Source organism: Lissotriton vulgaris, chromosome 1_2 (assembly GCF_964263255.1).
Source record: "Lissotriton vulgaris chromosome 1_2, aLisVul1.2, whole genome shotgun sequence".
Taxonomy (NCBI): domain Eukaryota; kingdom Metazoa; phylum Chordata; class Amphibia; order Caudata; family Salamandridae; genus Lissotriton; species Lissotriton vulgaris.
Genome location: NC_141686.1, coordinates 201,072,000 through 201,086,981, shown reverse-complemented (window position 1 = coordinate 201,086,981; position 14,982 = coordinate 201,072,000). Strand labels below are relative to the sequence as shown.

The 14,982-nt window shown below is 44.3% G+C and overlaps 1 protein-coding gene across 1 annotated transcript in view; it reads left to right on the top strand.

Annotated features, from left to right (window-relative positions):
* The window catches only part of CAPG (capping actin protein, gelsolin like), an 81,847-nt gene extending 70,129 nt beyond the window's left edge, over positions 1–11,718 (top strand). The window contains exons 5-9 of the mRNA XM_086953109.1: positions 2,254–2,403; positions 5,334–5,426; positions 9,203–9,335; positions 10,696–10,784; positions 11,542–11,718. Coding sequence (XP_086809235.1) covers positions 2,254–2,403; positions 5,334–5,426; positions 9,203–9,335; positions 10,696–10,784; positions 11,542–11,607 — 531 coding nt within the window. The 3' untranslated portion in view covers positions 11,608–11,718. The remainder of the gene's footprint in view (positions 1–2,253; positions 2,404–5,333; positions 5,427–9,202; positions 9,336–10,695; positions 10,785–11,541) is intronic.
* The last annotated feature ends 3,264 nt before the right edge of the window (positions 11,719–14,982 follow it).

Below are 14,982 nucleotides of genomic sequence, written 5' to 3'. Positions count from 1 at the left end.
GCATACACACCTATTTTGCCCCTGTGGCTCGGTGTGGTAATCCTTTGTTCCTTGTAAAGCCAGGGGCTCTATTATGAACAGAAATGCTTTATCAATAATCCATGCTCATCTGAATCAATCGGAGGCTTTGAAAGAGCTTACTAATTATCCCATGTTTAAGATGCTTGCTATTCGAGACTGGCACCGTCGGCCACAGGAGCCCTCCACCTTCCTTGATCTCTGAGATGGGGATAAAGGTATGGGCAATGGGTTATGGGCAATGTGTTTTTGGGAGTAGAAGTACCCTGGTTGTGATATCCTCCTGTATGGGTGCACCATACATGGCAGGTTCTGAAAATTTGCCAAAATGCTGGTGATTAATATTTTGCCAGACTGCAAACTCATGGAGCCTAGTCCAATGTAGTCGGGCTGGATCAATGATATAATCTCAGACCGAGAGCTGTGCCCCAAAAGCTAAATTCCATTTAAAAGCCACATCTTAAACGTTTCCGAATGATTCTTCCTGTTACAATAGGTGCATTATCCTCATTGTCTCCTTTGCATGTAGCCAGCAGTCATGTCCATGAAAGTTTATTTTATACGATGTGAAATAATACGAACGCAAGGTTACTATAGGTTGTAGTCCTAAACCTGTGGAGTTCAAGGGCTGCTTCTAGCACCCAATCAAGTCTGGTGTCTGGGTGGAAAGTCTGAATATTGCAAGTGCGATGCATGGAATAACCGAGGGGAGAGTTCCTCCCTGAACAATGGGGGTACAAGGAGCATACCCTCAGGTGGAACATCAGAGGGTTTGTGGGTTGAGCTGAAGACTTGAACCTTCACCGGGTATCCCGCTCCCGGACTCGGCCTTCATTTTCTTTCAAAGGGAGGGGGCAGTTGGTCGGTAAGAGTCCATGGCGATGTCTTCAGGTGAAAAGAATGTGAAGTAATGTTGGTTCTGTCGGGTACCGAAGTGAAGAGGCTGCATTTTTAGTTTTGGATCTCGTTGTTGGGGAGCGTTTGACTCATTTGAGAACCTGGCGGTGTCTAGGGTGGTGTCAGTGACCGGTTCCTGCCCTCCTTTGTAGTCCCGGTGTTGGGTCTGTAGTTCTGTCGCGGAGCGGTTTACTGATTGTTTCTGGATCGTGCAGGGTCAGTGCACTCTGCCGCTCGGATCCTTCCATAAAGCGACCTGGGCTTCTCTCTCATTATTGGTAGTTTTTATAAGCATCATAGAATCTGGTCCCTGAAGCAGCCATTACTTTAATAGCCATGGATAAAAGATGGTATCAAAAAAGTACAGTCAACGGGCAAAACACTTTTGTTCAAATACTGGGGCAGATGGGCTGTCCAACTAACTGTCCTAAGTGTGTCCGTGTCTGTCGAGTTTGTCTGTCCAATACTATGTGTTTTTCTGTCTAAGAGTTGGGCTCCGCAGAGGGTGAGTGATGCACAGAACGGAGGAGCAGTCTGCAAGCCCATCTGTCCCTTTACAGTCTATGCGTGTCCGGTCTGATTTGCTATTGGCCAGACCCTCTGTAGACTGCATGTTTGCATTATTCAGACCCTCTCAATGTTGTGCTTATCGTTGTCATCCTCGCAGGCATGTATGAGTCTGTGAGGGTTTTCTTAAGGTTGTGTGTGAGTGCGTTTGCCTTTCTGGGACTTTGTATATGTCGCTCCCTTGTAAGCCTGTGTGTGGCTTCATCAGTCTCCTTGCAGATGTGCAATTTCTCTCAAACTCCAGAGCCTCTCTGTGGCTCCAGTACTCTGCCAAACTCTTATTCCAGTATGTCTCATTAGATTTCCAGTACACCATAAATATCTACCAGGACCATCTTCCCCAAAGTATGCATCTCCCAGACCCTGTCAATGCTCAGTCTGTGTTCTTCTAGGTGGGTCAGTCCGTTCATATTCACCTTCTCCCTGAATCAGATGCTCACTACGAAAACAGTGCTGCTTGGTCTTGTGTTTGGTTTTTTTGTATGCCCTGTCCAACTTTGCCAAACTGTTTCAAATTCAGCTTCACCTTGTTCATCTGCAAGTGTCTCTACGAATTAATCTCCTAACAAAGATTGTGGGGATCTCAATTGATTATTCATATGTAAATTTAGCTTAGGTGGATATCCAGAATATCTGCCATGGATCCAGCCCCTCCTGTTCCTATGTTGGACACCACTGCCCTTGTTTCCTTGTCCGCTCTCTTGGTCTCAGGGAATAATATTCAAATGCATGGAAACCAAAGACTAATTCTCACCTTGATTTTTGTTTCAGAAACTCTTTGTCTGGAGCGGTTCGCAGTCGAACATCCTAGAGCGCAACAAAGCAAAGGACGTTGCGAACCAGATCCGGGACAATGAGCGGAATTCAAAGGCTCATGTTGAGATCGTACAGGAAGGGGAGGAGCCTGAAGAGATGATTAAGGTTAGTAAGAGGAAGATCAGAGGAAATGATAGCTGAGAAAAGGACAAAGCGGCGCCATGCGTGGAATTGGAAAAAGGGGAAGTTCTAGATTTAGGTGGGGAGACAGTGAGTAAGCAAACAAGAGAACATTTTGCAATGGAGAAATTAGTGAAAGGCATGCAATAGGAAGACTGAATGCAAAGACTTGTCAGACAAAATGCTGGAAACATTGTTGGCCAAGTGTGCGGGCAGAGCGGTCTGTTTGGTTACAGGTGCACAGGAAGCAATGGTTAGTCCTGTGATCGCTGATGGAGAAGACAGTAGAGGGGTGACAGCTGCCCATGAGGGAGGGGAGAGACTAAAACAGGAATAGGGCCAGTCAAGTGTCATGTCCGACTTGATGAAGATGCTGTCAAAGTGAAATTGGGCACTCTTGGCAGCTGACTTTGGGTCTCCTTCTTTCTGAAGACCTGTCTTGATTCAGCAGGTGCAATCTTTCTTGGTGAAACCTTATTCTTTCAAAGTCCATTAGTGTTCTGCGACTGGAAGCCAGGTGTGTGACTTTTATGCCAATTTGAGTTTATGGGTGGGGAGAACACCCTAACCAGTGAGCCCTACTTCCCACGGTTCGACCCTACCCACTCTTACATCACTTCCTGGTGGATCGGCTCCAAACAATACCACAGTGCATCTCTCTGCCTAAATCCAAGATGTCAGAACCCTTCTTCCCGAGTCAGCTGTGAGTACACCCGTGGTGTGTCCAGTATAATGAACCACCTCTCAACAAACGGATTGGTTTCACTACAACGCATGCTTTTACATCGCATGCCTTTACAACGCGGTTTTTACCACACAGTCCATTACAACGCATAATGCTTTTAGGCGCTGGATAGTGAATTATTTAATTTACTATTCCAACTCCAGTCCCCGTGGATAGCAGGGAAGGTGTTGGATAGTAAATTAAATATATTCCCTATCCTAGAGCACCCCCCAGCGCAATGCGTTGTAATGGTATGCGTTGTAATGGTAGTGCGTTGTAAAAAATGCGTTGTAAGTGATGTTCCCCCAACAAACCAGTTCTGCAGCTGGTTTTCCTCCTCTGAAAGCCATGCCAGCCTCTCTACCTATACAAAGGAGGGCAAGCTTTTGTGGCTTACATTTGCCTATCAGACGGGGCCTTGTTTGAAGCTGGGCCATCTGCAGGCACAGCCCTCTTTCCATCCTGCCACTGATGGGCCACAACTTCTCCCAAGAACATGCCTTTTGCTCACTGTTCCTGGGAGCAATTCACACCTCCCGGCAGGATGGCAGCTGGCTTTCTCGGGCGATAACTGCTGTAGTTAGTAAAAAAAATGCTCTTAACAATTTGGGGCCAAAAAGTGTTAACTTTCTATAGGTACCGTTATATTAAAAGTTACTTTAAATCCAACTTCCCCGCTATGTCTGGTTTAATGTAAGAATTAATTTAATACCTCGAAGTACTATATTTGGTGGTCTCAAATAGAAGTGAGCACTAATGGTTGGGCTATTGTAACCCAACTTAGGCAATTGGACTGCCAGCCTTGCTATTCAAAACAACACATGCATTTTCAGGACATGAAAGAAACCAGTCCTTTTTATTATATAGTATCATGGGTGATTTATAAATATTAAAAAGGATAGTTTGGACTTAGCGAAAGGGTTTATTTTACCATGTTTGGTTTGCAGTTTAAACACTGCAAAACTAGGATGCAGTGGCAGGCCTAGAACAACATTTTCACTTTGTCACTGCAGTGGTGGCACAATTATGTGCTGCAGTCCACGAGTGACATTTATACCGTAACTAGCAGCCTGTCCCGACGTTGTCCGGGTAGGCTTTACGAGGTGAAAGGTACTCACCAGCATTGCGCACCCCGGACACGGGCAGCTCCTTTCTCTCTCTTACCAATCACCCCTTTTTGCCCACTTCCCCTCAAACTACCTGGCCTTCTGTTCTGAGAGCCTCAGCTTCACCTGTCCCGGCCATCCAATTTGCCGTCATAGTTTCTTTTCGGCTGCAGTTTCTGTGAAATGCTAATCTGTTTACCTGACGGCTCTCACCAGAGAGGCAGTGTTCCCCCCCCCCCCCATCACACTCCCCTCGCCCATCATCTGTAGCGGGAGGCTCCCCAGGCACATACATACCTGCCATTCCTCCCACGGGGAAGTCCGGGTGGAGGGAGAGTCCTGAAAACAAATGTGGTTGGCTGCAGCTTGTTTTCGTTTGAGAAAGCAGTCCTCAGTTGGGGAGATCCTGTATTACAGTTGACTTTTGACGACCCATGGCTTGCAGCTCAAGCCAGCTGGCAAGTTGAACGGCAGGTTGGAGTATAACAGCCTCAGTTAAACAAGGAAACTGAATGTCTTTTCCTTCTCCCAATATTTTTCTGTAAACGCAGAGGGGACAAAGGTGCTGGTTCAAAAGATAGGTGAGCTTAATATGGCGCTTAGCCAGGTACAAGGAGGAGATTCCCAGACTGATTCTGTATGTGGTGCAGTAGACAGTGGCTGGCCTGGTATCAGAAGAGAAAGATGCAGGAATTGATTCTGTATGTTGTGAAGTATACAGTGGTTGGCCAGGGGGAGAGGACAGATGTGACCCTTGGATAGATGGCATGACCAGGGATGACGAGCTACTAGACTTGAACAGCAAAAACGATGATTGGCCATGTCCAATGGAGCAAGGAGATGTTGGAAAGGTAGGTGGTGTGGAGCAATGATTGTTCAGGGTATGGGAGGAACCACGATACTTTCTCCAGCAGAGTTCATGCAATGGCTGCATCACCCGTGATAGTTAAATCTAATGTTTTCACTATGTTATACTGATGACTTGCAAGTGCTAATTTACATGATATATCCTTCCAATTAACTTCAGTCCTCTTGGGCTCAGACTTAAAATGTTCATGTTCCTTTCTTTTCCTCCTCTCAAACAGATCCTGGGCGCAAAACCCGCTCTGAAGGAAGGGAACCCAGAGGAGGACAAACAGGCTGATGAACAGCATGCACATGCCGCTGTGCTGTACAAGGTAAGTCTATTATGCTTTAAACGGTGTTAACACACTTGGTGATCAGGTGTAGCATGCATTTAGACCGCAATTATAAACATGAGGGCCTATTCACAAGCTGCATTTTGCAGTATATTTTGTTCTACCACATACATATTGCAAAATGCTATTCATAAATGTACATACTTATAGGAGAGGTTGTGTCCGCCTCGCCTGTCTTTTATTTTATGCCTAGATCTCCTGTTGTGCCTAACCCACAGCTCCTACTGCAGTGTCTCCACAGATCAGAGTATACTTTTTAGAGTAAATGTGGGAGGGACATAGAGGAGTGGGAGAAAATGGGAAATATGAACTACTAAAACTTAGATGATTAGGCGGGAATAAGTTTAGGGAGGGACGCGCACTCTCCCTCAAAAGTTACTACAGCAAAGAACGGATCCCAAACCGTATTAAACTACTTCATCTCAGAATAAATGAAACCGCATTAAATATTGTGAATTAAATTATAATATATTAAATACGTTATTTTTCCCCAACATATTATGTTAAAAGTGGTGCATAGTATTAATTAAAGTAAATGTAAATATCTTAATAAAATGTAGTCTTTGATTACTTTTAAAATTCCAACTTTTAAAACTGTTAAAATATTTCCTAATTGACAAATGTTAGGTTTTGTTCAACATTTAAGTGGTTTTTTTTCGTTTTTTTAACCATTTTAAATAACTTAATTTAACATTCTTTCTGATGGGTTTCCTTGTAGGTCCCTGCCTCAATTATTTTCTATGGGAGGGTGTTACAGTATCAGTGAATGGCCATGTGTGGTGCTGGTGCTGGACTTACTATTTCATTTTGGCAGCGGTAACTTACATTCCTACATTTCGCCCCATCCCCTTCCTGGGGATGGAGACTTGTAAGTTTTCACTTTTGAGTAACTTAGCACTCTACAACTGTTGGCTGTTCAGGAAATCAGTGCTAAGTGACTCAAAAGTGTTAGAGTAAATGTGCAAGTTGGTCACTAGTCTAAGTTACCTTTGTGATTAGCCCCGAAGGTATAGAACTAGTGTTCAGTATGTCACTGATATGCTCCAAGAAGCTTTAGGGTAGCATATTGTATGTAAACTTACCACTGGTGTAACGAAACTTGAGGCCCCCTACAAGGTACACGGAGGGGCTCCCTCCGGATTGTATAAGGAGCTCTCTGGCCGGAGTACCGAGGGGCCCCCTGGAGGCAGGGCATCCCGCACCGCAGGGGCTGCGGGAGCCTGTGTTACACCACTGAATCTTACTTGAATCTGTAAATGGTCCACTATTGTGATTGGCGGGAGTCCGGCATCTACATAGTAAGTGCTGCCCGCTCTGATCTTTACAGTATTATTCAGTTTAAGCAAGGGATACGTTATTGCATATAATGACAGCAAACTGTCAGTCAAGTAGACACTGTCTCAAGCTTCAATCTCCCCTCTTCAGTTTCTTTCGTTCTGTGTCACTTTACTTCTGCTCTCACCCTTATTAACCTAATAACTATAATGGAAATATTGTGTGCTGAAAAGCATAGGCTTATAATTCCATTTGCTTACAAGAATTCTAAAGGCATGTCCTTTGTTTCTATACTGTAATAGCCACAAAGCGCCATAAATTGCTATGCTGTAACGCAACAGTTGGTGCAAGACCATACTGGTGTTTATTTTAATGATGGAAACCTACCAGTGATGAGCTAATGTTGCAATGATCTGTTTAGTGCATGTGGTAGGCTGTTCCAAGCTACAATCAGAAATGTATGCCCCTGAGTCGGCAGAAGTCAGTTGGCGGATCGAAGTGCTATTCCGGTGGGTTTGGGGGATGTCCGCCAGAGGCATCTTCCACTGCACGCAGTGGTGTACAATATTCGCTGCGTCTATGCTGGCATCTCTGGCCCTATCAGACTTGTGGGACAAGCGAGGTTTGGAGTAGACAGAGCCACGTCTGGCTGACAGTCACTGACCAGATGTTGGCCTTACCAGGTGCTCGTGGAGAGCGAGGAGCTGCACTGTCTCGGAAGGATATGGTGGGAGAGCCCTCTAGACAATGAGGGAGGTTGGAAGCAAAGTATTGATTGTCATATATCCATATATTGAGGTGGTTGAACGTTTGCTTGGAAAGGTTTGGGGCGAGTCTAATCCATTATTATATTTGAAAATGAACCATGATGGGTGGGGTTGTTGCATCACTGTTCATATTTGTACCTGGGTATGAAAGGGTGCAATTAAAATCCTTGAGCTAGGCAGGTGAGGTGGGCTACAGGACTATTGTAATTGGTTTTATCTTGGCTTACTTAACTCTCTGAATGTCTCATGTTCAAAATATGGTAACACACCTTCTTTCTCGGGTAGCAGAATGCCATCCTCTCCATTCGCTGCCTTAGTTCCTGGTGTCAAAATGCTCCATTTTAAAATATGTATGTCAAAAAGCCTAAAAAAATCACTAGTTACAAGTGTCTTCAAAAACTGTTCACTCATTTCTCCTTCCGCTTTCAATGGGCCTCTGTCAACCTGTTATTCCTGGCCAGGGTATAAATAGCCAGGATGGTAGAACATTCTTTCAAACCACACTGCATAGCATTGTAACTCTGCCAAACGAGGTTAGAGGGTTTATCCATCATAACCAGTTTAGGAAACCGGTATTTAAAAAAATACTAGACTCGGTATGCACCTGCTTTTTGTAGCTTAACACCACGACAACCTTTTGAGAGTAACTGAGCACTTTATAAGACCAGTGTTCATTCAATAGACCAGGTGTGTTTTTGTTCTTCTCAGCTCTAAGGGACATTGTGCTGGGTTTTGAGAAGGCATTTGATTTGTTTTTGAGGCAGGGAGGTCGGAAAATGCCAAGCAGTTGGGGGAGCTTTCTTGGTGGAAAACCAAGAGATTTTCTGTAATAGGAGGCGGATGAAGGAAGTGAGCATGGAAAGTGACCATAGATACAGTTGAGATTGTGTGTGGCTCTCAGATCACTCCTGCTCAGCAACTCATTGGCTAAAGTAGATGCAAGCTTTCCTCCCATTGTTGTTCCCTTGGTTGGAAGTATTTTTGGTGTAGAAGAGACACCATTTGTGATCCACATTGCCGCTAATACTAGTATGCGCTGAACTGCATGGTACAAGGTAACCCTAGGTATGTGGCATTGTGATATCATAGGGAAGGCCTTCCTTACACTGCACGACGAATACAGACCTGGTATACAACAACACTGGAGAGTTTTACATTCTCCTGCGGTGAAAATCAGCTGGATGCCACACTTTTTCACCAAAATGGTGAAACAAATGCTACAGCAGTTGTACAAAGCCTACTGAGAAAATGGCTGCAATAAAACACTTGTGATTCTAGTCTATCACCAGGGCAAGAGTCGAATACAGAAATGACTACAATGCATAAGGTTCAGAGATTGTCATGTGTGAATGTTCACATCTGCAAAACTACCCAGCATACCTTTGAAGGCATATCCTGTTTCTCCAGCTTTGTCATTTCATTCTTGCTATCATCTTCAATGTGTGATCGTCTAGGATATTTTGAAATAAAATACTTTATTCCTGCACTTTTCATTCACTGGTCTTTTGGTCTTTTTGCCTTTTTCCCAGTTTCATACTATTGCTTCTTGATCTCCTCCTCTGCAGTAACACAAGCGGGGAGTTTAGATGCACTTTGCTGTATCTCTCACTCCTGCTATCTCCGGAGAAGTTTGATCTACTTTGCTTCCTATTTCCACTCTCCCAAATCTGACCCCTTGATGTGACCTCAAATGTCTTTCTTCTCTGGCTTCAGGTCTCCAATGCCAGTGGTAAGTTGGACCTGACCAAGGTGAGTGACAGCAGTCCCTTCGCCAAGCAGCTGCTCGACTCCAACGATTGCTTTATCCTGGACAATGGCAAGAATGGACGAATCTTCATCTGGAAAGGTGCGGTGGTGGGTCATGTGGTGGTGTCAAAGGATGGGAGGGTGCATAGGGCAGGTGAATTGGGGGGGGGGGGGGTCTGTCTTTGTTTGTTTAAAGTCTGTTGGGTAAAACTCTTTGGAGCATTGACCAGTTCAAAACTGATTGATATATGTAATGCTGTTAAAATCACAATTTAGAACCTGTACTGTGCACTGTGGTAGGTTAATCCTTTCACCTTATTGAATGACGTTGCTTGCACTAGACATGGCCCACTGAGAACCCATATGAGATGTCGCCTCAATACATGACATACCTGATTATGAGATTGAGAGTAAAGCTAGGATTGAGAAAGCAAGAATTTTTAGCAGAACTAAATATATTTTCTTTGATAATACCAATTGGTAGAACTAGTGTACTCGGAGATTTGCAGGTTAGGAAGCCAGCAGAACATAAGAGATCAAAGAACATGTCTGGACAAGGAGGAAACTAATTACTAGAGAAAGTTCTTTGAAGTTTCCTTGCACTGATTACTTCATTACTGAGGTGGAAGACAACTCCATTTATAGATGTGGTTAGATCAAAGATAAACAATAGTAGATGTGGCAATCTCCGCTATGTTCTCTACACCGAAGGACAGGTTTGGTAGAACGAGGATCTTAAGAGACAACCAGTCCACAAATAATGGAATAATGCACTGATTTTCACGAGTAAAGTTCTGCACTGTACTATGCATCTTGTAGACTCCCGCAAAAAATTGTGCCTTTCCAAAGGACTGTGTCTCCCCTCACCTTGAGTTGAAAGGCAGCAGATTGGTCTTTGGTTTCTAATGCCAACGAAGACTTGGAGCAGCACGTATGGTGGCTGCTCTGGACAACAGGCCTCTGCTGTCACCCTCCATTAGGATGATTCTAAGCATCCCATATTGGGCAGTCTTTCCGAATCAAACTGAAAACAAATTCTGTGCAAACATCGGCGTGTAGAAAATGCAATTTCCTTCTCTTCTGCACATCCTGCTGCTCTTATCCTAGTGGAGTACACAGTCCACTTCTCCTCGTATGATTTTGTATGGGCAAACCAAGACCATGAATGCCAATTAGAGGTACCCGGGGGGTTGGATGTACTAACCCTGGCCATATCTGTGATACCCCTGGCTCTCCGTGGTTTTAAGTGTCAAGGAGACCGTGGCAAATACAGGAAAAAGACAAGCGAGGCTGTGAGCCTCCATATCCCCTGAGCAGGAAACTGTTGAGTGGCTTAGGGTGGGACTTCCTGTCAACACCGTTTTATTAGGAGGTGAAAGAGTTGATATTTTTCTTCTGGTTTTTGGTGAATCCATGCCTGTTCCACATCTAAATCTATCTCTCCTTCTCTTTCTACTCAGGCAAGAAGGCCAACAAGGAAGAACGGCAGAAGTCCTTGGACATGGCCAACGAGTTCATCACACAAATGAAATATTCTAGCACCACGCAGGTGAGACCGCCTCCTCAGGGAATTCTTTCAAGAGCACAAAATGAGATGTTTTCGCACCAAAAAAATAACTTCCGTTGGACTGCTTTTTCCAGATGAGCAAACTTCAGATCACTTAGTTTTGTTTGGGTAAACTTTTCCAGCTGAAGTACCAGCAACAAAGGTGCTTGGGTGTATTTTAATGTATACTTCTAGAGTCCAATAACTGGGAGTACAAAGTAGAGGCTGTTAACCAAGGTGTGCACCCTGAATATCGAACCTACGGTATCAATGGAACAGAATATCTAGGACAAAATAATGAAATATAAATATTGACAATAGATGTCCAGAGTTTCTGTATCCAACTATGTACAGACACCCATACCTGGTACATATTTCAAGGTAAATAGATGTGGAGTCAAAAATAGTAAATCTATACTACCCTATATGCACCTACCTTTTGGTATTCTGACCCTGTCTGTTCTGACCACCAGATTCTTGTATCTCGATATTGCTTGTGTCGCTGCTCAGTAGTACAGCAGTCGTAAAGCCTCCTGTTGAGCATCCTTTCAGAGCCGATTGGTTACTGCCTGTTATATTACCCAGGTAGAATCTGGTTTGGAACCAAATCGACCCTGACCGCGGCACAGGATATGGCCTGGCAGAGAGGCTGCATTTGCCAAGGTGCTTTCAGCTACCTCTTGAAGGGGATTCTCTAGTTTGTGCAGGTCTTGGATCATGCTGCCCACTCACCAATGCTTGTTTTTTTTCTGATGCACAGGTACAGATCGTGTCTGAGGAGAACGAGAGTGGACTCTTCAAGCAGTTCTTCAAGGCCTGGGCATAACTCACCATTGCCAGTTGCCGGAAGTTGTTTCCATTTACTCGTCCACAGAAGGAATATTTTATTCAGTTTTTGCCAGTCATGAAGCAGTTTAATAAAAAATTATCCTATTTAGTGACTTCTCTTTTTTCTCCTAGGTTAAATTGAGCAGGTAGTCACTGTCAAGTGTTGAAGTAGTGTGGGATTCTGCTTAATACTAGGTGAATCAATAAACATTTTTATTCTACGTAATTTGTAAAGCATGTGGCTACCAAAAAAGTTGTCCCAGTTCTTGGATCATCTACAGACCAATTAGGACCTGCAAGTCCACTAAACGCAAAGATCAGAACATTCCAAGCATTATTATAACTGAAAGAAAGTGACTTTTTTCATAGACCTGAACAAATTAACATAAAAAATTAAATTCACATCTCTGATTCTGGAAAATATATCTCGGCTTGCAGGTTCTGTAACCTTTTCCCACTCCCTGTAGATGGCTGTAGGCTGAAGTGTGTGTATATAATGTACCCTGCTGTAGAGACTGAGCTAGTGACAGGTTCATGCACCAGTGACCTGGCAGCTTTCCTCGGGGCGGCCCAACCCATGGTTCTTTTGTGAACGGTGTTTATGCTTCAGATTAGATGTGACAAGTGCTGAGGCCACGCCCGGTGTACGCGACAGGTGTGATTTCACGCATAGCCTCAGGTGCTGGAGGGTTACAGCAGAACCGGTGCCCTGCAAGCAGCAGGTGCATTTGGGAAAAACATTTGTTGAAGATCTTGCTAAGGTCTTTCCTGTAACTTGTAACTTCATAAATTACATTTCTAGGAACGACCACAATACACAAGTGCAAAAAGAGCAATTGATGGACAGAATCCTGCACAATTTCCAACATTCAACTCCGTACAGAGAGGTCTGGGCCTAAATCAATCTGTTTGTGCTCCCCATTCCATTCCAGTTAAGACCCACCATATGCAATTCAGTCTTGACCCTGTTCCCAGTGGGAACAGTCCAGCCCAAACTGCCAAGCCAGGTTCTCCCTGGACTGTAAAAAGCATCTTAGGACCTGTTTGGGGTTTCACCCCTCATCAGCCAGGCTAGCGTGAATCCAGTGGCATGAAGAGCACGGGACAAACGTCTGAGCATACCCGTCCCACTTGGGGGTGAAAAATGCATGGCATGGGGATCAAGTAAACTAGGGATTTAGGCCCAGATCTCTGTACTGGGTTGAATGTATGACCTAGTCCTGCTTTCTGTATATCAATTGTGTTTTTGTTTTGCACGATATACAAGGCACTGGTAATATTATACACTAGGTCCCATTATGGGTCTAGGAGATAGAGTTGACAGCAAGAAAAGGCCTCTTTCACCTACAGCCCTCATCTGATCAGCACTACTCATCTTCCTACTATTATTCCATTCTCTTAGTACCTCATGATGAGCAGAGAGATCCCAGTTTATGTAGATCTCTGATCTACACAACTCACAGCATGGAACCTACAGGCATTCACACCTTCAAAATCACCTACCCTCCGAAACTCACCAAAAATATGCCAAACGCTTTAAGCATAACTTTTTAAAATCTCACCCTGAAACACCTTTTGCTGACCCGTATTTCTTCCTACATAAAGGGATCACGACCACTGACCTTTTCTTCACCAAACACAGAGCTCTATGGAGGAAAGCCTTCCTATGACTTTCATTTTCATTTTTCAAGTTTTCTATAGCGCAAACTTGACCCAAGAGGGTATCGGAGCGCTTTACATTTAGGATCGTTGCGTTACAAGTTACATCAGATACAAGAGCATAGTAAGATACAGACACATAAACAATGTTTCAATAAATCTAGGGAGGGGAGGAAGGAATAATAGCGGGGAGACGTGGAGATACTATGCCCAATGTCCGGCTGGGTAGGTGACGGTCAAGGAGGGAACCAGGGCCAATCTCCTCATTAGCTGTCCAGCAGCTCCACCAGTCATCAGCCACCATGTAACTCAGGTCTCAGCGTTCAGAAAAAAACAATTTTTAGTTTATTTGAATTGCAATGGTTATATATGGCGCTATCTAGACCCGGAGGTATCAGAGCACTTAACCTGGGGAACGTTGCATTAGGAGGTACATCAAAATAATTATAAAGCGCTGGCTAGACCCGTAGGTATCAGAGCGCTATAACAGAGGAAAATTGCGTTACAAATTGCATCAGTTCCAATATCGTAATAATGAACAGTAAACAAACAAGGAGGTTGAGAGGATTTATAGGAAAGGAGGGGATGAAGGAGCCGTAGCAGGGAGACGAGGAAGAACTGTGTCCAAAATCCGGCTGGGTAGGTGACGGTCGAGGGGGAAACCAGGGCCAATCTCCTCATTAGTTGTCTAGCACCTCCATCGGGCATCAGCCATGTCGCTCAGGTCTCAACATTTGGGAAAAAATAGAATAGATGTGTAGGCTAAGAGGATAGAAGTAAAAGATGAAGGTAGGGGGGAGGGCATAGAAACAAGCCAGAGAGGGAGTTGAGACACAACGGGGAGACCAGGTGAACTATGCCCAATGTCTGGCTTGGTAGGTGATGGTCAAGGGGGTGAACCGGGGCCAATCTCTTCTACAGCTATCTAACCGCTCCACCGGGCATCGGCCATGTCGCTCAGGTCTCCGCGGTCGGGAAGACAGGAATAAACAATTTTGAGTAGGTATATTAGCTACACTTACTTAGAATACCAAGTCCCAAATATAGGATTGAGGAGAGGCCACCCTGCTGGGACTCCCCGCTGGATGACGTTGCTGCTGAAATCAACGTGTAGGCGGAGATAGGGATGCTTGAGGTAGTCTAGCTCGGTATCAGAGAAGGAACTGGGGGTCTGTCATAGTGGCTGCGTAGTTTGGTTGATTTGCCGATTCAATTATAGGATCTACACTGTAATATTCCTTGTTAGCCAGTTTTATCAGGGACTAGATATATTTTTGCCAAATGTACATATTACATATTTATAATTTTTATCGTTGTATACCTTACAGTGGTTTTGTGGGAAAGCCTATGCTCAGTACAGTAGGTCTTAGCTGGTTTTGGTGGCAATCAAATAGCTAAAATCTAAAAAACAGAAGGTATGTTAGATGCATTATATCGGTTCTACTAATTACAAAACACAATGACAAAGGCAGTAGGCTTTACTTAGAGTGAAAAATATGTTGAAATATATGGACTTAGGGTCAGCCCTCTTCAGCCATTGGTCGGAGTTCTTCACATTCTGTTCCCGCCCATGACGGGATGGGGCAACGGGTCAGCCCACTTCATCCATTGGATCTCTTACCTTTGAGTAATACCATTTTATGTGATGTGTGATGATCACATGTGAGCATCTGCTTTAGTGTGCTTCAGTGCTAGAGCTGACTCCTACTCGTGA